This window comes from Danio aesculapii, chromosome 12 (assembly GCF_903798145.1).
Source record: "Danio aesculapii chromosome 12, fDanAes4.1, whole genome shotgun sequence".
NCBI classification, from domain to species: Eukaryota; Metazoa; Chordata; class Actinopteri; order Cypriniformes; family Danionidae; genus Danio; species Danio aesculapii.
In genome coordinates, this window is record NC_079446.1 from 19,350,717 (window position 1) to 19,376,763 (window position 26,047).

Here is a 26,047-nt window from a genome sequence, read left to right on the forward strand (position 1 = left end):
GCCAAAAAACAGATAATAAATATATTTTAAAATTAGAAGTGGTGAATGCAAATAAACAAATGGACAAGTGTATGTATAGGTATATTATATCCAACGTTATATGTGCAGCTGTTATGAGCAAAATGGCATGTAAAGTATGTTGTTAAATAAGTGTATATGTGTGTAGAAAGTGTATAGCAAGTAGTCATGTTTGTTTCACATTTACTATCATCAAGTGTTCATGAGATGGATTGCCTGAGGGAAGAAACTGTTTCTGTGTCGAGCTGTTCTGATGCACAGTGATCTGTAGCGTAGACCAGAAGGTAGAAGTTCAAAGATGCAGCGTGCTGGGTGTGAGGGGTCCAGAGCGATTTTGGCAGTCCTTCTGCTAGCTCTGGATAAATACAGTTCTTGGTGAGTAGGGAGGGTTGTACCAGGGATTCGCACAGCAGTCCAAATTATTTGACGTAGTCCCAAGAGGTCGGATTTGGTAGGTGAGCTAAACCAGACAGTTATTGAAGTGCAGAGGACTGATTAATGATGGTGTGAATGATAAAAGTGTAGAACTGTTATGGTATTCTTAGGGTTGAAGGCTTCTCCCTTTTTATGCCAATGAAGGCTACATAATTTTGGCCAAACAATTACATTTTTTGTTTCATCTGATCATAAAACAAAGCAAAGGCCAATGGGTTTTTTGTGCCATCTCTGGAAAAGTGGTTTCTTCCATGGTCTGTGACCATGGAATCCAGCAATGTGCAGTGTCCATTAGACAGTCTGCCTTGAGACGTTGCTACCAGCAGAGCCCAGATTCATCAGGATGGCCTTGGTGGTGATCCTTGAATTTTATTTATTTATTTATTTATTTATTTTCTTTCTTTCTTAACCCCTCTAATCATCCTCCTGGCCAGCACAGGTGTCTCTTTTGGCTACCAAACATGTCTTCTGATATTTTTCACAGTGTGAAACTGAGCTTCTTTGTCTTAGCCCTGACTGTCAAAGAACTCAAAACAAACCAACAGCAGCTTCTGTTTTTCACCTGTTGAGTTGATTAAAACAGCTGTTCTCAATGAAAAACAGAGTAATTAGGATGCTGTAGAACAGGTTGAACTATTCAAAATGTATAAAACTTTAGATTTTCCTATAGACCGTGACAATTTGCAAAGGGTATGAATAATTTTGGACATGCCACTTTTTGTTTAAAGGTAAATGAAAGTTGAGAAATATTGTTTTTCTACAATGACGCTACTTGAAAAATGTAGTGCTAAGCTATTAGCTACTCTACTTAAAATGTAGCTTAACTACACTAAAAGCTACCCCCTGGGCAATGTAGCAAGCTAAGCTAAAAGCCAATTCATTTTTTCAGCTTTTCATTTGTCGAAGCAACTTCAAGTCAATCATATCTTAGTGATCAATAAAAGTGTCAATGAAACATATGAGGCATAATCGCTCGGTTCAATCATTTACTGCAAATAATATGCTGCACTAAACAGAAACAAATTATAGTAAATAACAGCAAAAACAAAAAAATCCAATAAAACTAGATGTTACACACTTAAAATACTATAGTAATTTATAGTAGAGGGAAATATTTAGGAATAAGCATTATATTGTTTATAAACTCTTCAATAATGAATTACACTACATAATGTAGTATCATTAGTAACTATCATGAACTAATAGTGATTACCATAGTATACTTTAGCCTTTACTACAGTAAAATATACATATATTTAATAAAAAAAAAATACCACAACAAATTAATCTGACACTATTGTGTAGTTTGGCTATTATTTTTAGGGAGAAGCCGATGTCATTTGCTGTCAAAAACAAACTGGTTGAAAAAAGGTAACTAATTCAGAATTTGCCAGGGGTACGAATAATTTCAGACTAGTCTGTTTATCTATATAGTGTGTTAACACACATATGGAGGGGGAGAGGGAGAGAGGGAGGGAGGGAGGGAGAGAGAGAGATGACTAAACCGTGCTGATAGAAAAGTGCAGAAATATATCACAATTACCTGATAAGTATATGATCCATTTTTACAACATGCAGGATACAAACACCTCATATACCCCCATTTATGACAGATTATAGTCATCATAAAAAACAAAGCAAGAACATTGCTTTGGACACAATAAATGTCATACGGATCAATCACTGGCATGATTTTTGCCAACACAGCATTTTTAGTGAATGAGATGAACAAAGTGTGTTAAAGAACTAAAAAATAAGAAAATAACACACAGTTCAAGTTATTCACTTTTATTCTGCGAACAAGAAAAATAATAACAATGCAACTACTGACAAAGAAATCAATAATGGAACAGAGCATTGGCAGAATAACAGTAAATTATGAAAAACAAATTCAAAACATGTTCATATAGATATACATATCTTTATTTCTAAATAATGTGATGTGAGTGGAAATCGGGCAATGAATCAATATTGCAACAAAAATAAGATAAAAATATGGTTTTTCATATATAATAACATGCTTGCAAAGGCATAAGATGTACACAACCTTACAAGACTTGTAAAAATAATAAAATCTGTATTTATTTCTTTAGAACCAAAGTATTTCTATTCCATAGTGAAGAATGCTCATGAGTTTGAATCGATGTCCAGTTGACTGTGCAGCTAATAGGAATGTTATCAGCACACAAACTCGAGGAATAAACTACTTAACTAAGTGTATTTACATCGTCATCCTATAAACAAGCAAAAGGCATGAAGGATGAGGAATACATCAGCATTTTAAAACTGTATGACAAAACAGACTGAAAACGATTTGGCAACTGGCAAACCTCACACTACTTCACTGAATCCTTTAGGAAAAGAAACATGATTTGGTTTCTAATTAAAATATACATTTTGGGATTTCATTTCACCTTTACAAGGCCCAAGAAATAGGACCAATATGGTCAGAAAAAAGCCTGTCTGGTGCTGTGCATTCTCTAGGAAACTCAATCTAGTTACAATTTAAAATAATTTAAATCAAAGACTAAAATTCTCATAAATAACGCCTTCTTTAAATGAGCTGGTTTGCATTTATCAAAATGTCTAAGATTAAAACTGATGTGTAACAGAACCCTTTCATTTGGTTCTTCTGTCATATCTGCAATGTGTTGATATAGACAAAACCTTTGGAGAAACTTCAGCATGCAGTCTCATCATATGATCGGTGCAGATCTGTCATTTGTGACTGTGGGTCGTAGCCTGACCGTGGCAAATGGATTCCCACCCCTGAAAAGGAAAAACAGGCATTGTGATTGAAGAGTATAGGTTTAGTTCTAACATGCTGTACTGATGAAAAAATAATCTAGCCAAAATGAAAATTTACTCACTATTTCCTAACCTTTGTGAGTTTTAAACAGAAAAGAACAGTGTTAAACAGAAAAGAAGATATTTTGAAGAATGTTGGAAAGTCAATGGTTACAGGTTTCCAACATTTCTTAAAATAGCTTCTTTGGTGTTCAAAGAAAAGAATCAGGTTTGTGATATGTGAAGGGTGAGTAAACAATGACAGTATTTTTAATTTGGGGTGAACTGTCTCTTTAACTTTGCAGAAAGTTACTCACCCAAGGAAAGGAGGCATTGAGTGACCATTTGCCAAAGACACCTATTGCAAACAGAAAAAAATAATAAGCATAAATGATGATAAACTCTGCATCCATTCTTTAGAACTTAAAATGTGAAGTGTATTTTCCCTGTCAGACTGGTTTGATTAGGATGTCAACACATAATTCTGTCACTTCACTAGCCGGCTAAGAAGCTGAAACAATCACTATGTCCTATGACCTCATCATATACGTCAGGAATCTTGATAATCTTGAAACGCTTGCTTTCTTTTGACTGAGTGTTGACAATCTAACCATAACTACTTCAACAGACGATGGTGAACCGTAAACAGTGAGTACACCGTACTGAGAAAATACTGGGAGTCAGAGAAATTGATCGAAACAGGCTTATCTTCCTTATTTCATATTAAAAGTAGAAGAAAAAGAACAGGCACCTTATACTCTTGTCCTTCCAAGGTCTGTTTTCTGTTTTTAGAAGCCACAAGTTGTTAGAACACAAAAAGGACCAAATACAAACTTATTTGACATACAGTTGAAGTCAGAATAATTAGCACCCCTGAATTATTAGCCTCCCTGTTTATTTTTATCCCCAATTTCTGTTTAACGCATTTCTAAACATAATAGTTTTAATAACTCATTTATAATAACTGATTTATTTTATCTTTGACAGTAAATAATATTTGTCTAGATATTTTTCAAGACACTTCTATACAGCTTAACGTGACATTTAAAGGCTTAACTAGGTTAATTAGGTTATCTAGTCAGGTTAGGGTAATTAGGCAAGTTATTGTATAATGATGGTTTGTTCTGCAGACTATCGTATATAGCTTAAAGGGGCTAATAACTTTGAACTTAAAATGGTTTTAAAAAAAAATTAAAAACTGCTTTTATTCTAGCCAAAATAACAATTAAGATTTTCTCCAGAAGAAAAAAATATTATCAGACATACTGTGAAAATTTCCCTGCTCTGTAAACATCATTTGGGAAATATATATATATATATAAAAAAAGAAAAAAATCTAAATCAAAGGGGGTTAATAATTCTGACTTCAACTGTTCATGTCATAGGACATATGCTTATGACATTGGCGTAAAAAACTGTTTATAATGACCACAGAGAGCTTTTCCAACAAGACCAAAATCAGTGCTAAAAACACACACACACACACACACACACGCACACACACACACAAAAAGTATTGTTTCTAATGACCGCACTTCAACATGTACCCAAAAACAAAACAAAAGATACATTTCATAAAGACAGAAATCATTTTATGCATTGTACAGTGTTACAGAGGTCACTAATAATTTTGGTATATGGAAAAAAAATTGCCTTGTTCTTTCTATTTTTATTTATTTTTTAAGGAACGGTGTACAAGCTAAATGGTACTTTTGGCTCTGAACCAAAATACAATAGTATACAGCTCTGGAAAGTGAAAAAAAAATAGGAAACCACTTGACAGTTTCCAGGTTCCTAGTATGTGTGAGTAAAATTATGTTTACTCAAAATTAAACATTCTTTCCAAGTTTCATATAAATAGATTTAGATAAATGGTCATTTAGATAAATAGTCATATTAACAGGGTTTCTGCAGATATCTTAATGTCAAATTTAAGACTTTTTAAGACCATTAAGTATTAAATTTAAGACCTATATCGCAATATCAAAAACACGCATACACATAAAGAGAACATGCAAAATCACAAAATTAGTGGTAAAATAAATGTATTCAATTTGAACAGTACTAAAGACAGGTTAGATGCAGTATTGAACTACAGAAAAAAACAAAAAACAAACAAACAATCAAACATCTTAAGGCTGATTTATACTTTCGCCAGGCACCACATCGCGTACCTCATGAAACAGACAAGGCTTTTATACTCGACGAGTTCGCCATAGGGATATTCTTTTAAATGACAGGGGGGCCGTCAAGAGAAACAGACAGTAAAACCAGACGGATAAACAGAAAAGTAGAAAGCTTCTGGAACTAGGTCATATAATTAATATCATTCAAGATAATTGTTTTTAATTATTTTTATAATTTATTATAAATATTTTTAGAACCATTTAAGATTTTTTAAATCAAACTTTTTTAACCTAAATTATGCTTTTGTTCATATCTCAGACAGTTCTACCTATTAAAGTTAAATATTAATGGCAACAGATCTTGGGTTGCTCTTCAGTTCTATTTTTATTATGGCAAGAATAAAAACAAAAAAGTAGTACACTTACTAAAAAATACTGACCTGTTTTATTTTGCCCACTCAACAATTCACACATTACTGCCTGGCTAGTTTAGTTATCACAAATAAAGCCTAGAAATTGGGCATCAATATAATGTAAACGGGTTCATATATTCCTTTTTATTTACAGTTGAAGTCAGAATAATTAGCCCCTGTTTATTTTTCCCCACTTTCCGTTTAAAGGAGAGAAGATTTTCAACACATTTCTAAACATAATAGTTTTAATAACTCTTTAATAACAGATTTATTTTTATCTTCGCCATAATGACAGTAAACAATATTTGACTAGATATTTTTCAAGACGCTTCTATACAGCTTAAAGTGACATTTAAAGGCTTAACTAGGTTAATTAGGTTAACTAGGTAGGTTAGGGTAATTAGGCAAGTTATTGTATAACAATGGTTTGTTCTGTAGGCAGTCGAAAAAAATATAGCTTGAAGGGGCTAATAATTTTGACCTTAAAATGGTTTTAAAAAAATTTAATAACTGCTTTTATTACTTTTGCATGACCTCTTTTTTGTTTTAACAAACCTATCCCTCAGGTTTTTCCAAATTTTTACAAAAACTTTCGTCCTTCCCACTGCTGTTGCAATTTCTAGCCAAGAATTATTGGTCATCTGGTTCTACTTCTCCCTATGATCAAGCATGTACGGATCATAAAAAAGATGTGTGTACAGTCATAACTGTTTCAGACAAAATCTCTTCGAAGTGTTTCATATTCAACTCAAATCAAATGCGGCTATGTGCGAATTGTTCACCTGAGTCTCAAAACATTTGAGCTCCGCCAGCCGAAATCATGTTGCACCTCATTTGTAGTTGTAATACCGCAAATTACAAGTGGACTAGTGAAATAAAGAACTACACCACGAAAACCAAGCAACAACAACAAAAAAAGAATTTAAATTAGCATTAGATGTAGCGTTACATGAACATCGGAAAAATAAGACCTGTGTAAAATATTTAAGACCTAGAACAGCGAATTTAAGACTTTTTAAGGCCTTAAATTTCAATTTTTAAATTTTAGACTTTTTAAGACCCTGCAGAAACCCTGTACTGAGCCTTTCTTAATAACCTTTTTTAAATGAGTTGTGATTGAAAATCAGGTTGATTCCATCCCAATAAAATTGAGCTTTCTAAAGTAAAAAACATTGGTATTTTACTAACAAAAAAAAAAGGAAAATAAAGGCCAAAAACATTGTGCATCTTTTTTGTTTAAGCACAAATAAATATTTTTATTTTCTATTTAGAGATACAGTAGGTGTCATAAAAAAATAATAAAAAACATTTAATCAGCCACAAATGAAATCAAATGAGAACTGAAGGGGTCTCAACAGAATTTTGTGTCACCAGTGCACCATCAAACGCTTTCATTTAAGGTGAATAAATCTCAGTACGATGGCAGTGCCCTGAGGATGTACAAGAAGCTTGAGGTCACTCAGGAGAGGGAGCCAGATCCTCAGATACAGTTTGACACGGGATGATATAGTGCAGCTCTAATCGTCTCCACTCTCCCTCACAATGACAAAACCTGGTAGGGAGCATTTTTCAGATGTCTTTTTATTTTTCACAACGATAGTAATGCTGAACATTCATCTAACCTCTCCCTAGGCCCCCTGGCAAAAAAAAACAAAGGTTACATTGCAGGTTTTAATACACTATCTTTTTTTTTTTTTGGTTCATGTCACTTTATATTGACCTCATTCATACATTAAAAATTTTAGAACCGACCAAACTGAGAGCAAAAACTGACTACTGATAATAATGTGCTTGCATCATTTTCTAACTGAAAAAAAAAGGTTAAATTTGGTTATTTTAGGGCTGGTACACAACAAGCCGATGCCAAACAATAAGTACAGACAAACTATGTTGGCACCTCACGTTGGCTCACGTGTGTCTCCATCTGAACTAAAAAGCTGCATGCGAACACACCAAATGTACAAAGGCTTACTGATACAAGAGCACACGATCTGCTCCTGTGCAAGAGAATGGGGTCTTTCTACTTTGTGGGGGGCAATACCTATTTTCTCATTTAAAACGGCAAAACTTCTGAACTTGACTTACGCATGTAAAACGTAAACAAAGCAGCGTTTAGTACCATTATCAGAGTATTTGTCACTCACCATGGAGAGATTCGTTGCAGCAAAAATGTCTGAAAACCTAATAATCTATATTATTTGCAAATATTTGAGGAATATATCGAAATTACAGCCAGCCTCTTTGTGATCCTTCTTGGTTTGAATTGTTTACTTGCTACATCACTTCACTATATCACACTCATGCTCTCATTCATTGCTATATAAGCAGTCATAGAACACTCTCTTCAGCCAACAAGCTCTGATGTAACAAGAGGCAATGTGTGGAACACATAAAACCAACTAACTGGGCCCACCCTGACCAACGGACCAATAAAGCCCAATGGCCGACCATTAGCTTGGTGTGTCCTAGTCCTTATAGAAATAATTATATTTGATTCAAAAACTTGCACTCTAACTGACATTAAATGACAGCTGCGCTGCTTTAATGAAAGTACATGAACTCTGTTTGTATAAAACTGGATGATCATGTTCTCCAGCGTGTTTGGAGATACCCAAAAGAAAGCATCTCAAGTTCACTAGTACTTTACAGTAGTCACACTTTTTTTGAACAGTGACTTTTAGGTGAACTTGAAAGAGTATGTGCAGAGTATGAACATTTTTCTGGTTGAATTCCTATGATTTCTAGCTTTTTCAAAATGTTGTCAATCAGATGCTTGATTAAACCACTGACTGAAAAAAAATAAAAATCAAAGTTTCCCTTTAACTAACTGTTCAGAAACATTAAAAAACTCATACAGGTTTGCAACAAGTTAATGATGACATGCATCTCATTTTTGTGTAAACTATACAAAAATATTTAAAACAGTTTAGAACAGGGTTGTCCAAACTTTTTGGGCCAAGGGCCAGACGCAAAAAAATAAACGTGGTCTCGGGCCACACACACATACATATACATACACACACATACATACATATGTGTGTGTGTAGTATGTATATTATTGTTTTATTTCCTACACTTTAAAATTATAATATACATTTTACTCACAATCAACTCTGTTAATATGAACAGTGATGTTGTGCCTTCAATATCAGAATTGATGCAAAGTCAGAAGTGAGTCATGTAGTAGATATACGTAGCAAATCACACGTTCTCAATGAACTTTTGTTTAGATTCATCAGTGAAAATATTTGCTCACATATATATGTAGAGCCAAACAGTCTCATCATCCTTTGTGCAATCCAAATTTGGACCAATACAAACTCTTGTAAAACTTTGCAACAAAAGAAACTGGTGGTGACTGCCAAGATCATCGTCGCACCAATTCAATAAGTTCGAGCTGCATGTTCTCTTGTACTTCCATGTTAACAGAGAAAGGGGTTTAGAACAGCTTAATGTCATTACTCAAAGCAGAAAACTCATGAAAATGTAGCTTAAATTCTGTAACGAGGGACGTGAGTGCTGTCGCATATTTCTTCATTTTCACTTGTGATGACTTGGGTAGGAAAACGCACAACGTTGCAGTCACCAATTTGTCCAATTAATCAGATCGTTTTACATCATAACAGGAACTGCTGCCTAATTGGAGGCATGTAATAGTGACAACCAGTGGTTATTTATTGAATTACATTCATTTATCAGCGGGCCAGATTATATTAATATTGATAAAAAGCCTAGCGGGCCACCATAAAAAACGTAGTTTGGATACCCCTTGTTTAGAACAAGTCAGCCCCTCAGATGTATGTCTTTTACCAGGATTCTTCATGGTCTCTCACCAATTATTCATGATAATCTCAGAAAGTAGCAAAATCGGTATGATTTTACATAGCGTGTCAGTGAACTACGACTGTAATAAATGCTGCTCCATTCAGAGATTTACTATTGATTACAGAACCAGCTTTACTGACAAAATGCCAAAACTTTTCAAAATCCTGACTCAATATTACAGTTACTTTTGCATGCTAGAGGAAGGATGACACCATGGCTGAAGTATTTCTTTTAGACAGGTAATGTTCTGTTTTAAACTATTTTAATCATGCAAAGCTGATGTAGATTGTATTGCTTTACGAATAGGTTATATGCACAACAGTGTTGTTTAGCCACTGAAATCTTCCGACCAAAGATGGATGTGACTATTTTCAATTTCATAAGAGACCTTTTACAGCATCAATAATGTAAAGTTTTATTTAGTTTAACAACAAAACATAATTAAATGCTGCTATTCTGCCTTGCCTGCTTCACTCAGGTGACGTTGGTTTTATATTCACATCGGTTCATTTTTTAACAATGACAACCTATGGTGCAGTCACTATGTTGTTTACCATGATATTTTGTATATTCGGTCTGAAATAGCATATAAGTGTGGCTTAGTAATAAGTGTAATTCCTGCACCCTGCCGGACAACCACTAAGCATACAGTACAGTAGTACGCAAGTATGGGAGTGAAAGAGTGAGACATGAAATATTGCTCATTATGACAAGTTTTGCTTGCTACACAACTGAAAACGTGCTAGATATTATCAAAGTCCCTTTAAGACAAGTCATTTCACTCGGTGGCCATCTTTGAAACGCCTCTCAGGTATCAGTATCCTCGGGCATTTAGTCTGAAACATCAAATTCGGGGAAACATCAAATTCTCCAAAACTACTTGCCGACATGATCTAGTGCAGAGATGCCCAAACTAGGGCCCGCAGGCCAAAGTTGGCCCTTTGCATCCTTTGATTTGTCCAACCAGAGGCAATATTATAGGGAAGGGTTGGGGAATGCCTTTAACAGAGATTCTCATTTGTATTTTAACGTAACCTTTAGTCTGTTTGTGTTATTGTTAAAAAAAATGTAAGTAAATGTTTCAATTGAATATTGTAATGAAACCGATTTTTAAAATATGTACTGTACATAGTGTCACTCAACGAATAGGGGACAAAGCAGAAAATATCAACATGCAAATCAAGGCAAAGTTTGTTAAAATTCTAAAAATTAGAATGCATTTCTATACAGTTGAAGTAATCTTTTTTTTACTTGTAATTATTATGAATGAAATTAGGAATTTACCCATGGCAACTTTAATTTTATACAGTTAGCTATATTTATCTTCGGCCCACATCTCTCAATCAAGCATGCATTTTGGCCCTTCGTAGAAAAAAGTTTGGGCACCCCTGATCTAGTGGGTTGTCTACTTTCATCTTTAAGGTGTATGTTCATGATTTCAGGAGGCATGGCTTTGAATGGCAAGGGAGGGACTGTGTTTTAAATACATTATGCTAACGGATAGCATTTTGGCAGATCACCTACTGCACCTTTAATGTGAACACATGCATTGAACAGAAGCTTAAGTATAAACAGGCAGGCCCAAAAAACAAAAGTTCAAATCTATGCATTAACACTGCCAGAGTAAACGCAGCCATTTCGCACTCATTCCCCCTTTTCTGTCTCTCCCTCTGTAACTATCTTCGCACTTAGCATTTCTATCTACCATCGCACTGTGTTTACCGTGCTCTGTGGAGAGGGGGTGGAGGGCTTGATGGGTCTGTCCCTAGATGAGTCACTGTAGTCAGGCGGGGGCAGCAGAACGGGCTCCTCGACCTCCTCGTCTTCCTCCTGCTGCTCTGGAAGATCAATATGGCTACTAAACGGGCTCTCCATTCTGCTGCAAAAAAAAGTATACGTGTTAAAGTCTTGCTGATTTAAAGGGATTTCATGTCTTTGTTTCTTCAGGCATATAGATATTACAAGTTTCACTAGGACATTTAGGTGGACTTTTATGCAGCTCAGTGGTTTCAACTTGCAAATTGTAGTTTCACTGTAGCTTCAAATGGCTCCAAACAATCCAAGATGAGGAATAAGGCTCTTTATACAGTGCATCCAGAAAGTATTCAAAGCGCTTCACTTTACATTTTTTATGTTACAGCCTTATTCCCAAATGGATAAAATTAATTTATTTCCTTAAAATTCTACACATAATACCCCATAATGACAATGTGAAAATATTTTTTTGAAATTATAAAATAATAAAAAATAAAAAACCTGAAAAATTACACATACTGTAAGTATTCACAGTCTTTGCCGTGAAGCTCTAAATTGAGCTCAGGTACATTCTGTTTCCACTGATCATTCTTGAGATGTTTCAGCAGCTTAACTGGAGTTCACCTGCGGTAAATTCAGTTGATTGGACATGATTTGAAAAGGCATACACCTGTCTATATAAGGTCCCAGAGTTGACGGTGCTTGTCAAAGCACAAACCAAGCATGAAGACAAAGGAATTGTCTGCAGACCTCCGAGACAGGATTGTCTCTAAGTACAAGGTTGGGGAAGGTTACAGAAAAATGTCTTTCGCTCTGAAAGTTCCAATGAGCACAGTGGCCTCCATCATCTGCAAGTAGAAGATGTTTGGAACCACCAGGACTCTTACTAAAGTTGGCCGGCCATCTAAGCAGAGTGATCAGGGGAGAAGAGCCTTTGGAGTGAATGCCTGAGAAAACCAGACACTGCTCATCACCAGGCTAAAACCATTGTTCACAACAACTCTGTGAATGTTCTTGAGTGGCCCAGCCAGAGCCCAGATCTAAATCCTATTGGACATCTTTTAAAGTATTTTTAAAGCATTTTTTTACCACAATAACTTGCGTCTCAGACTTGGTTCAAGAATTTTTGTTTCTTTGTAATTAAAAAGTTTACATTTCTTTTAGACTGACAAAAGAAATAAATAAACATCTTGAACGACAAAGGGTAAATTTTCATTCTGGAAGTGAACCAACTTTTTAACAGATAGATAAACATTATTAAGTCCCAGTTGAAAACCAATCATTTAAATCTAACAAAAAAGCAAACTTACCTGTTTGAAATTGTTGTCTCATCGTAAGACCGGCAATAAGATGAGGGAAACCATCCCCGTCTGAAATTGAAAGCAAAAAACATCTATAACATCCATATCCATTTAGACAAATTTTTGTATTCAGCAGTTGTATGACTAATCAACTAGCGCTGTAGTGGCACCAATGTAAACGAAGCGCCATGTAGTATAAAGAGTACATTTGGTTTTGGTTGCTTAGGAACTGTCACACCGCCAGCTGCGGATAACTTTGAACTGAGCCTTCAAGAGAGTGTCAGTGCATAAAGACGTTTTCACTTCTCAAAACAGTGGTTACAGCATAATGGCTGGTGAGGGAAAAATCTGTGAACCCTGGACCTCTGAAATGGCAGAGCTGGTCGGGGATAACGGAGCTGCTCATTAAAATATGCAAAATAAAGACGAATGAGACCGCACGAAGTGACACTAACGCCTCCACTTGCAGTAGGATCATTTGTGATCTTGTTTGTGTGTTGCTATGGATAAACCATTCATTTTAACTGTTAATACTATCAATAGATGTGTCTGTTGACATTTCTTGTACTTGTGTCAATACAAAGAACTGCAAACACTTTCATATAGCCCCAAAAAAGCTGATAGTTTAACTTTATGGAATTCAGCTTCACCGTAATAATGAATACATTTTAAACTTCATAAATGATGTTCATTATGCAGACAATCTGAGCCAACTACTTTAATTTTAAAGCTTCAGTGTGAGAATTTGCATCATTAAAGTCTGTCAAAACAGCAAATTTATCCATTTAAATATTTAAATGAGACCGATAACAGAGGGCAGCCTATTTACTATTTGCATAGTTACAATTTTAATGTGACATCATCGGAAAAGAACCTTTCCTTTTTTCTTTTTTTTTAATTAATGATTATGAATACATGTTAAGGGATTAAGGGATAGTTCCCCCTAAAATCCTCATCATTTACTCATTCTCCACTTGCTCAAAAGCTGTTTGCGTTTCTGTCTTTGTTAGACACAAAATAAGATATTTTGAGAAATGCTGAGAACTGGTAGCCATTGACTTCCATAGTTATTGACTTTTTCCCTGCTATACCTAAAGAGCTACAGATTTTCAATATTTTTCAAAATGTATTCTTTATTGGGTGTTCTGTATCTTTAATTCTTCAGCCCAAGCCTAGTAACTTTTAAAGACATGAAGAACTAATGAGAGACAGATTTAGCAGATATATTAGTGCGAGACCTCAATCTCATTAAAGCCAGTGTAAATCCTGTGTGTGATTGTGCTGACAATGTGCTAATTAAAGAACAGAGATGCAAAAGCTCACTTCCATAATGAACAACAACACCAATCCAAGATGTACAAATTAAAAATAATCAGGCTTTGTAATCAGTTTGATGGGGTGACACTATTTTCTGCCCTTCTAAGTAAATAAACTGTGAAGTAGCGAAGAAAATACAAGTGCAACAAATGTTAAAAATTACACTTCTGTCAGGAAGTTTGCACTGGTGCAAATCTGACTCTAAAATAAAGTAAATTCATTTAAAGTTTCATACCAGTACTGAGAAACCTAAAGCACCGAATCAGCCTTTCAATCCCAGTTCTATATTAAATCCCTAAACCCATGTCTTCTTTGCCCTTGAGAAGGAGTAGGGTTGGAAAACATTTCCCTAAGAAATGCCACACCATTACACACTCGTCATCAAATGTCATAGCTAGCTCATACGTCACATGAGATGTCGTCTGTGCTTTTCAAGCGCAAGCACAGAAGTGTTTAGGATTACTCACTCTTAAAGTTGTTTTGTATTAAATTTTGAATTTATAAATGGTTCTTTTTCAGTTTGACTGTGTATGAGCCTCCAGGTTTCTTTAGCTGTCCAAGTTACGACCAGTGAATATTCCAGCAAGAAGCACAAAACTGTTCTTAAATGTATAGATGTAGCCACAAAAAAACAACAATAACATTATACCAGATGTGCTGTTCCCTGCTACTAGACTAGGTGGCCTATTCTGTCAAGTTATTAGGTATGGGACTATCAAAAAATGGTCATTTATAGGAGAATCTTTTTTTATACTATCTTGCTTTCTTTGAAGAGCATGGTCATTAAAACATGACCATCATTAAGAATGTGATAAAACAGATGCTTGTTTGTAGTAAAAATTCTTTAATTATGTGAACTGTTCACATTTGTGAGTTACTTCTTGCTTACTTGGACAGCCAGTTGCTGCTGTAGCTGGTGTATTGAGGGTAATTTCTCGAAGGATAAGCCTTCCATTTGTATTATTAGGTATGATTCCAGTTGTATTTCTTTAGGTGCGCCCCAAATCGCATACTTATGCACTATTTTACACCATTTTGTAGTATAAATAGTGTAAGTAGTGCGTTCACACTGAAAACTCTAAAAATAATAAGTGCACTTTAAATATGCGGATGATGTACTTATTCAACCGTTAACTTGAAGTGTGGAATGTTGGACGCTTCACACACTCAACGGCCGCAGCTTTGCTCAAGTAGCGGAAGGGGTGGAGATATCGGGCATTCATGTTAGATTACTATTTTATTTTGGATTGTGAAAGCAAAATTCTCCTGTGAGAGTGATTATACCGCCTCCCGATGGTGAATGCGGTTATGATCACGGCAGGTATTACTTGGTAGTTTGGTCATTTATTTTGCTAATATGGCAACCGTCAAATGTCATCTGAGAAACGGTTTGAATTTCTGCTTAGTAATAAAAATAAATAAATAAATGAAAAAAAAACATTAATGTTTAATTTGGGATGACACGACATCCATACACCATGCTGCTGAGTGTGAAAGTGCATAAGTACATGGTGGATAAGAGCAGAGTGTTTAGTGTGCCATTTGGGACGCAGCTATTGTTTGAAAGACTATCGACCACTAGACCTCTAACCAAAAGAGAATTGTGACACCCCAACTCCTTCCTATTAACTTGTGAAAATGAGGAGTAGGGGGAAGGGCTAACGGTAAAATTGAGATTAGGCCTAAATTTAGGGGTGCACCTCAATCAGCTCCCTAGCTCCTGAGGTTGTGGAACTGTAGGTCATGTACACTAATTCAGCCAATAATTATTGTAAGGGCCATGGTGAGCTTGGTTCACTACACATAGAACATACTTGTTGCACAACATCAAAAATGTATGGAATTTATAAACAAGTATTCTTATATCAAGTATTCTTTTTACGAAGCTTTTAAAAGTACATTATATACACTGTTAAAAATGCTGGGTTCCACACAATCGATTTGTGTTGGGACAACATGAAGAAATTAATTAATTTATACATTTTTAAAAATTTAAGTGGATTCAACATAAAACAATTAAGTTGTCCCAAATAAACTCAACAATTGTGTCGTTTCAGCTCATTTTAAATAAGTGATTTGAACAAACAGCAAAAAACATTTGAGTGTAGCTAAATAATTTGATTGTTTTATATACCAGCAACATTTCAACAATTATAAATGTTTTCTAGATTGTTCTCATCTGTGTAGTCATTTGTTCATACTTAATATAAATAACCAATTCTTTTTTTAAAAAATGTCTCTTGTTTGTTGTTATTACTTGATTCACATTTCACACTTCCGAATTTCTGTTAAGGGAGCATAGTGTGCATCGATGCTCCATGATTTTCATGGTGTTTTGTGGGACTTTTAAGGCTGCAAAGGTTTTAGTGCACTGGAAAAAATCTGCGATAGAGACAGCACTTAAAACAGCTGATTAGTGCACTGACTACTGAACAAGGGTGTTGATTGAGAGCTGAAAAGTTGCAATGTCTCCCATGCCCCTAAGGGCCCAAATATACTATACTTCAAACAAGAGTGATGTCACTTTGAACAAAGTCAGACTGAAATACAGTCACTGAACCCATTTAGAGTGTCGATTTATTGAAAAGTCATTGTAAATGAAAACAAAAGTTCATGTTTAATATTGTAAATCTTCTTTCACTTAAGATATCTGTGTTATAAAGTGATATGAATAAACATGACTTTACTGGAGTGCCGAATTGCCAAGCTGGCACAAATATTATTTACATCGCTGTTATCAGATGCTGTGTAAACTGTTGATTTCTCATCACTGTTCTTTTCTAAGGGTGTTTATTTTCCACTATAATTTGTGTAAGAATGTTCATCTAAAAATATAGCACTGCTTAGGGTTTCTTTCAGGGAACTCTTAAAGGCACAGTTCACCCAAAAATTAAATCCCTTCATAGTTCAAAAGCTGTTTGAGTTTCATTCTTCTGCTGAACACAAAATAAGTTATTCTGAAGAATGCTGGTTGATTATACCCATTGACATCTATAGTATCTTTTTTTACGGCTAAAGTGATCAACCAACATTTTTAAATTATATATATATATATATATATATATATATATATATATATATATATACTGTATATATATATATATATATATATATATATATATATATATATATATATATATATACTGTATATATATATATATATATATATACTGTATATATATATATATATATACTGTATATATATACTGTATATATATATATATATATATACTGTATATATATATATATATATATATATACTGTATATATATATATATATATATATATATACTGTATATATATATATATATATATATATATATATATATATATATACTGTATATATATATATATATATATATATATATATATATATATATATATATATATATATATATATATATATATATATATATATATATATATATATATATATATATGTATATATATATATATATATATATATATATATATATATATATATATATATGTATATATATATATATAGAGTTGTGTGTTCAACAGAAGAAGAAGAAAGGTTTAAAACCACAAGAGGAAAACTAAATTGCTTGGTAATCCCTTTAAGCAAAGAATGAAAAAGTAGTTCAGAGCGAATAATGGGCCCTTAATGTTACAAACTTGAATTTGGAACATAGACCCAAAAATAAAAAACTTAAAGTAATACATATTTGAAACACTTTAAAGGGTCACGAAACACCAAAACAAATTTTTTGAGATGTTGACAGTCATGTGTGTCCCATGCTGGTAAAAATAGTATTAGGACACAAATTATAAAAAAAAAAAAAAAAAAGGAATATTGGTTGTTTTTGCGTTATTTGGAGCAAAATCGTTCTTCTGGTTTGAAAAGAAATTTTAACGCTACGTCACGGCGATGAGATCATTGTGAAAATTCCAGCGTGTAGACTGGATGTCTGTACCGGCGGGTACAACGTGATATCTTTGAGTTTATCATTAATTCAAGAGATAGACTTGGTTTGAACCAATCTGCGCGCTCTATTGTGTACAGTTTGAGGTGCAACTTCATTAATATGCATGATAGCTTCGAAAACAGTTTTTACTTGATACAGTTTTCAGACAGCAGAGAGATGCCACGATGTGTTGCCAACCGTAATTAAAACAAGTGGAAGAAAAAAAATTGTTTGGAGACATGGTTCGTCAGTATTGCGTTTATAAATGTGCTGCAATGAGGGTTTTTATTTTAATTCCCTGCTATGAGAGCGCAGCTGGACTCACGTGTGGATTACAGTGGTCTGCTAACACGGGACAAAAATACGTTTGTAAGGAACATTTTTTTACCCGAGAGCTTTTCGCATCTGGAAATGGTGAAATCCAGATTTGCCACACGTCTCTTTTTTTTAAAAGACATGGCTCCAGTTCGTGTTAATTGTCCTGTCTCTACAGATTTGGTAAGTGTGATTAGTGTTCTTTGTATCACTACAATATTATGGGCTGAAAGATCTGCTGTAAATGCTGCTCTCCAAATGTAAACATGGAAACGCCTTAATCAAACTATTACCGTCACATATGATTTTCGCTGCATTTTGTGACAGTATAGTTTATACACACACAGCTTTTTGATACTATTTTCTGCACCTAGTGACTGCATCTGAGGTTACAGAGAAATACAGAGGAAAAACTATTCCAGCAGTTCCTCGCATCCAATATTTTGTTTACACAGGGGCATGCATTAAACGTTCCTGAATGAAAGTAAAAGTGCGAAACTGCAGTTAAAGTTGACAAAATAACAATTTGGCAAATAATTTGATTACTGATGTCCATGTAAACGTAGTCACTGTCTCCCCCTGTGCCTGTGTTTGTTTTGCCTCTGTGAAAATCAGCACATGCTCGAACTGAAACTCTCCTTTTCATGCAAACCCTTCTATCTTTCGCCACGCAACAATGCAACACATGTGTGAAAACACTCTGCTGAGACGGGGGTGGGGGGGGGGGGGGGTTCATGGCCCTTTAAGGCTAAAAAACAACTGTCCCATACAGTGGTCCACTTACTGTCCGGTATGTTCAAGTTCTCCATAAAGCCATCCATCCCGCTCTTCCTGGATAAGCAAAATAATGATGTCTCCGTCATCAAAGCTCAGCAGGGTTTCGTTATTCCCTGCTGTGTGTGGGAAGATAGTTTGCACCCTGGTCTTCTTCGCCGTGTCCATGCCGCTAGACACTGACGTAGACCTAGACAGGCCGTTTTCGTCTAGACTGTCCTGATCTGTTGATTTCAAAGCAAGCGCAATTTATGTGACACTAACGAAAGATAGCTTGTAGCAGTAATCACCTAAATGAGTAATCATAGCGACATTTCAAAGAGTGCCTCATCAACACAAAGACTAGTGCGCGCTTGATTGTTGAGAGGATAAATGATGAAGTCTGATTGGATCAAAGTATGAGAGTGCAGTTAGCTTGCCTGAATACTGCTCTAATGAGATGGGGCTTTTGGGAGCTTCCTGGGAGAACATGCTGGCTAGTGGGCTCGTGTGGGCTTTTAGTGATGGGGCTGGCGGTGGAACAATTGAACCGGAATTGGTCTGAGGAGAAAAACAAAGAGAACATAATGTCAGTGTGATGTTCCAACCAGTGATGCTTAAGTTAGTAGAAAAAAAGTAATTAATAACAAATAAAATCATTAAACTTGTCTTTAAACTGCATTTCTAATTACTTTGTCTGAAAAGTAACTTAATGTCATGACTTAAAATCCACGGACAACAGAAACTAAACTAAAATGAACATTTGTTAAATATTATGTATCAAAACATTTCAAATGAATGACATACATATATTAATACATTTCTTATTTCTTTGTTCAATTGTTGGACAAATCTAACATTATCTAGCTGAAAAATCAGGTAAGTACTCTAAATGACTAGACAAGTCTTCTGCTTCTCTTATTGTACATATTATATTTTTTAATTTTCATGTGCAATTAAAAATGCACCCTAATAAATGTCAACTTGAGTTGAAAAACAGATTTATTCTGCAAAACATACTTGATATTTGATTTTTTTAAAAATACAACTTTGTTTCTCTAAACTGATTTATACAGAACTGAATTTAATTTACAACATTTAAGGTAAGTGCATAATGTAATTCAATTGCCTAAAACTGAAATGGCTTTGGCAGAAAACCAATTTAATAACAGCAATAAAATTATTGCAATGTGAATATGACTCCAAAAATGAGCCCCATTAGTATATTACTATACTATATTATATATTTCAAAGACCGAAGAACTCAATATATACATGGAGACACTCCTAGAGGCTCTATCATTAACCTGGCGCAATAAGGCACAAGACGTGTTTGGCGCGATTTGTTGCTCATTTTGGATCAACGCAACCCTAATTTTCACTTTTGCGCCATGTTGTTTAAATAGCAAAACCATTTGCGGCACTTTGTGGACTCATGGGTGTGCCGGTTTAAAAAGGAGGTGTGTTAAGGCGCATTGTTGACAAGTTGCTATTTTGAGAAACTGAAATAAACTACGCCATTAGCCAATTAAAAGCTGGTCTAAAGTCCAGCACGGAGCGTGTTAGTTTTGCGGCTATGTAGTTTTAAACAATTCAAATTTTTATTATAATGTTATTATTATTAGTAGCATTATTTATTATATGCATATTTATATTTGTTTTAATAAAAACGAGTTTAGATTTGTCCATCTGTCAGATTTTGAAGGCGTGTGCGTCACCATATGGGGCATAAGAATAGGTTGTGTGTTTGAATATTACTCAGTTTTTTGACGACACTTCGTTATTACTGCTCATTTATTAATTTCTGGAAATTAGGCCTGAATTTAGAAATGGTTTTTTAAACAAATCTTCGCGCTAAATTAAATATGTAGGCTACTGGATGTCTTCAGTGTAGTGCGTACAACACTGTTTCCTTATCCACGAAAGTAAAGGATTAATGTAAAAAGAAAACGTAAAGTAAAGAGAAAGTAAAGAGGCCAAATGCAGGAGGTTTGTTCTTTATCCTCATGTGGCAGATGGTCTGTTTAACCGTTTTCCCGCAAGTGAAGCGTTTAGTATTTCCACTTACAAAATCCGTCATGTAAATAGCAAATGCGCCATGGGGGGGATGCAACTGACACTTAAAGGGAATGTGAGATAAGACTCTGATGGTTTAATGCATGTTATGCTCAAAACACATCCATAACTCATTAAGAGAATTAGCACAACCCTGTTAGACCATGTGCCAGGGTGCAAAGTGTATTTTTCCGTCCTTAAAATAGCAAAAGTGGATTTGGACATGCTCTTAATGCTTTTGCGCCATGCTTTTTAGACTTTGCACCTAGATTCTTAAAATAGAGCTCTATGTCTGAGCTAGGCTTTCCACACTGCTCTTAACCCTGGTTTACTGTCATTACAAACTTCTTTTAACCCTAAATTGGAAGCAGTGTTCGCCCCGCTTTTTGAAATTGACAAGCTTCCATTAAGGACATTTTAAATTCGTACAATATGAAGGGTCAAGGAAACAAAGCTATTGTGTAAAAAAGGAAGGCTGCTGTGTATAAATATAAGTGTTTTTGACCTTGGATAGATGAAAACATACTATAGCTGAGAGATATACTAGTCATCATATGCAATGTTAAAAGAACAGTTCACCCAAAAATAAAATTTACTCACTGTTTAATTGTGGTTTCTAAACCTCAATGAGTTCCTTTATTATTTGAACACTAAAGAAGATATTTTGAAGAAAGCTAAAAACCAATAACTTCCATGGTAGGAAAAACTACCAGATTCAAGATATCCTCTTTTGTGTTCAACAGAAAAAGCTTTGGGTGAAATATCCTTTTAAATAGGGCTGCCCAAATAATATATATTTTTCATTGTTCCAAACACATTTCAGAAGTGTTTGGAATAAAAGTTTCTTTTAAGATAACCCCACAGTCCTGTTTATTAATCATGCTGAATCAATGAAAGCAGGTTAATCATCCGTTTATCCAGCAACCACTATGGGGATTTCCTGTGTTTTCGTCTTCGCGGAGTCTCTTATGAGAGTGCCCTCTGACCTTCGGGGGTTATTTACTACTGATCACACAACCGGGCTTCCCGACAACATGTGCATGACAATCACAGCTTTTGATTAATCACAATTTGTGCAGCCCAAATGTTAATGGAGGTCAACATGTTCTGTTAGAGACCAACCCTGTCACTGCGTTCCAATGTAGGCGAGGACTCTGGAATGACTGACATTGAAGTCTGCAGACCCTCAATCATGGATATCACGGTGTCTGGCACTCTGGTGGCATCATTGCACTTATCTTGCCAGGTGGGCAGTTTGACGGTCAGCATCTCCTTGGCCTGTGGGTGAAAGAGCACAAACAGTTCTAGAGAAAAAGTAAGCAAAAAAGGCACATTACAATTCAAAATTGGAGGAGGTAAAAAATCTGTAAAAAAAAAAAAAAAAAAAAAAAAAAAAAAAGGTGGGTTCTACACAATTATTTTATGCTGGCCCAATACAAATTAAGTTAACTTAATTGTTTTTACAAATTTAAGTGGATTGAATATAAAACAATTTGACGCTTATAAAAATTAATTAATTAAAAAATATATATCACTGGACTCAAAGCATTCTATACTAGATGACACTAGGGCTGCAAAATTAATCGTAAAAAGATAGCGATCTTGATTCTACCCTACACAAAATCTTAATTCAGCTTTTCTACGATTTAGTCAATTATATTTTCAAGGACAGGAGAAAAGCGTAAAGGCGGCCACACAAGTCTTCACATATTAAATTCGTTGTTCAGCAACATGGACACCTCCAAAAGATGTTGAAAGTGTCACATATTGTATTTACAAGGTATAATTCACTCCAAAATGTAATTTCTGTCTTAATGTACTGATGCATATGTATGAGCTGACGCACTGTTTGTTTACTACCAAGAGGACATGCGTGGCCCACCAATGTAGTCTACTTTAGTGAACAGAACCGGCATAGGCTGTGAATAACAGGTAATAAAGTTGTAAATAAACGTTCAGCTTAATGCAATGAGCGATAGTTTGGGAGCTGTGCGGGAAGTATGATTTGCATGTTTTTTGTTTTTTTTTCATAGTGAACAAAGTGTTGTGCATGAAAATAAATGTTTACTGGGTCAGTATGACTACTCTAGGCTATATAATGTTGAATATAATGCAAGACGCAATCTGATAATAACAAATGTTTCATTTTATCAGTAAAAAAAGGTCTAATAATCTTGTCAATGACAGATTGCAAGCATATGTCTCAAACATAATAATTCAACTTTAGAATTATGAATAGTTGTATTCTGATGTCATCACTTTACTGTCAATTAACAAGCAGGACATACTGAAAGTTTGTTTGAGTCCAACATTCCAAGTTTATACAAAATTGAGCATTTTAACCAACAGAAGACCTACACATAGGCCTAATATTATTGTTTTTTACCATACTTTTTAGAAATAACAATAATAACCTACTCATCTTAAGCTTTATTTTACATCTATAGAATGGTGAGAAAATCCTGATCTTGATTTTAAGCAAAAAAAACATTGTGATTCTCATTTCAGCCAGAATCATGCAGCCCTAGATGACACCTCCAGAATTTAACAATTTTAATATGAAAGATAAGGCAGCAGAGAAATGTGGCATACTGTGAGGTTTGTTACTATGGTAAGGTTAATCTAAAAGTTGATTGTCTTTAGTTTATCAAGTTCAACATAAAAGAAAAATGCATTAAATGAGGTAAAATGCATTTAATTTCTTAAGTATTTAAGAACATGTACTATTTAACGCCCTCTTTTGCCATATTTTTTCTTAAGAACTACATTATATTGTTACCATGGAATAAAAGAACCATGATACAGAATTAAGCGACCACAATCATATTAGCGACCAAAAAAAAAATGGAAACACAAATATTTTAGCATTTTGGGGGGTTTTCATGTGGGAAATTTAGAATTTCAATTTGCAAACGTCTCCTTGTTTTCTGATTGTAAGGTTAATAAAATCAGATTTCTAATAAAATCTGTTGACCATTGTATTTGTTTTTGTAACAGAGATCAGTTTTGTTTTGTTTTTTTAATACTTATGGCCTATACATAGGTTGATTTATAAAAATGTATCTTGGTTTCCACAAAAGTACTAAGCAAAACATCTCTTTTCAACATTGATAATAACAAATGATTGATCAGGGATCATACAGCTCTGGCGAATACTATTTTACATCATAGGAATAAATCATTTAATTTTTATAAACAAATTATTTTCAATTTGAGCACTTAAAACCTACAAATTTGACTCCTCAGACTTCACAGAAGTACTGTACATGTAATATTGGTACATATTTTTTAACATAAACCTCAAAATCAGTGGGTTTAATATGAATCTGAATATTTTCAGCAGGTCACCTTGTCATGGAAGGCTGATAGTTGATAAGAAAGGGCACAGTGTTTGTCCACCAGGAAACAAAACCTCCTTTTCTCTTCTAGCAAAGCCTCCTTACATCCATCTGCAATAAACCTCTGCATGTCTGTCTGCCGGGATGAGATGGTCTCCATGCACTAGAGATGAGAAAGATAATAAGACACAGCTTAACCACATGACACTGTCAGATCAGTCAGTCAGAGATGGACAGATATACTTGATTTTGGGCATGAAACACATTATTTTTTTGAGCAGATTGCATTGAGAAGCACAAACAAAACATCATATTTAGCTATTTCTCAAAATATGGCATCAACATATTTAAGAAATCCACACAGTCAACGCCTCAAGCTAATGCAGTGATTATTTTTTAATTCTTTTTTTTTCCAGACAGACAATTCATTGCGTTTATGGAAAAGAGCTGTTACCCAGCAGACCTGTGAAAATGACACCAGAAACAGAGCTCTGTTCTTCTTCACAGGATTCCCCTCACTATTATAGTTCTGTGCAAGTTGTCATAGTGACCATGAACGTAGCTTGTTTCCTTGGAGTTGCTTTCAGATTTTTTTTTCCTTCCATTTGCAGTTCATGCCTGGACAAGAAAGTTCCACACAAGTATTGTCTCTCAGTGGCTTTAAACAACAAGAGTGTATGATGAATGTGTGATGTGGCTTCACGGCTACATGAAGTTATGATTCAGTAGGTTTTGTGAAGGGTGTGATTATGAACATACATGTTTTTGCAGGAGATACTGGTCAATGCCATCATAAATGGAACTTCGATAAGTAGGTATTTTATGGGAGCACGCTTTCATGTAGTTAAAAATTTAAAATACTTCCTGAGTTGTTTAATGGAGCAAAGACATTTTTATAGTATTTCTAGTGATATTTCTACAGGAGAAAGTCTTATTTCCTTTAACTTGACTGGAATAAAAGCAGCTTTTAATTTTTGGGGTCAATATTATTAGCCCCCTTAAGAAATTATTATTGTTCAGAGGGGTATTGCACAAAAGTAAGATAAGAGATTAAGCTGGAATTTTGTGGCCATCCTGGCTGAATTGAGCCATGACTCAGTTGCATGAAAGCAGGCTAAATTGAGCTAAATTAAGTTACTGTGAAGATTTATTCATGCTCCAGAGCAGGCTAACAGCCAGGCTAAGATTAATCCTAGTGATCTATATGTTAGTTTTGATGTCAATGCTACTAGAAATTAATGTGTTTTACAGTCACTCCAAGCTCTTGGCTATTTACATATATTTATTAAAAATAAGCATGTTTAATTTTATTAGGAATGATTTTATAAATGTTCATATATATCCATTTCAGATATAAATATGGGGAGATATAGATGAGAGCTAAAACAAGATGAATGATTAGAGAAAAAATACAGAGCATTTTAATATGGCAATATCATTGGTCCATGAACAGTACCTGTCTGTTTTAAAACTTTTTCAGAACTGTAACAAGAGGCAATTCAGTCATAGCTAATGTTAAAACGGCTGTCATTATAAAAAAGTATCAACATGAGGAACATTCTGGATTCTCAGAAGTTTTAGAAATGAAAGATCTAAAACAGGAAATACATTAGAACCATTGTTATTGTTTACATCCCTCAAAATGGTCTATACAGTGCTCAGCATAAATGAGTACCGCCC

At 34.6% G+C, this 26,047-nt stretch overlaps 1 protein-coding gene across 2 annotated transcripts in view; it reads right to left on the reverse strand.

Annotated features, from left to right (window-relative positions):
- Positions 1–2,225: 2,225 nt before the first annotated feature.
- baiap2l1a (BAR/IMD domain containing adaptor protein 2 like 1a) overlaps positions 2,226–26,047 on the reverse strand; it is a 48,223-nt gene continuing 24,401 nt past the window's right edge. Inside the window, exons 7-14 of one of the 2 annotated variants that reach the window (XM_056469609.1) lie at positions 24,378–24,530; positions 22,152–22,307; positions 19,415–19,535; positions 19,006–19,219; positions 12,670–12,729; positions 11,327–11,480; positions 3,558–3,598; positions 2,226–3,222 (exon numbers count right to left, since the gene is read on the reverse strand). In XM_056469609.1, the coding sequence (XP_056325584.1) occupies positions 3,150–3,222; positions 3,558–3,598; positions 11,327–11,480; positions 12,670–12,729; positions 19,006–19,219; positions 19,415–19,535; positions 22,152–22,307; positions 24,378–24,530 (972 nt within the window). In that variant the 3' untranslated portion in view covers positions 2,226–3,149. Of the gene's footprint in view, positions 3,223–3,557; positions 3,599–11,326; positions 11,484–12,669; positions 12,730–19,005; positions 19,220–19,414; positions 19,536–22,151; positions 22,308–24,377; positions 24,531–26,047 lie in introns of both variants that reach the window. The other variant, XM_056469608.1, reaches the window with a different exon arrangement.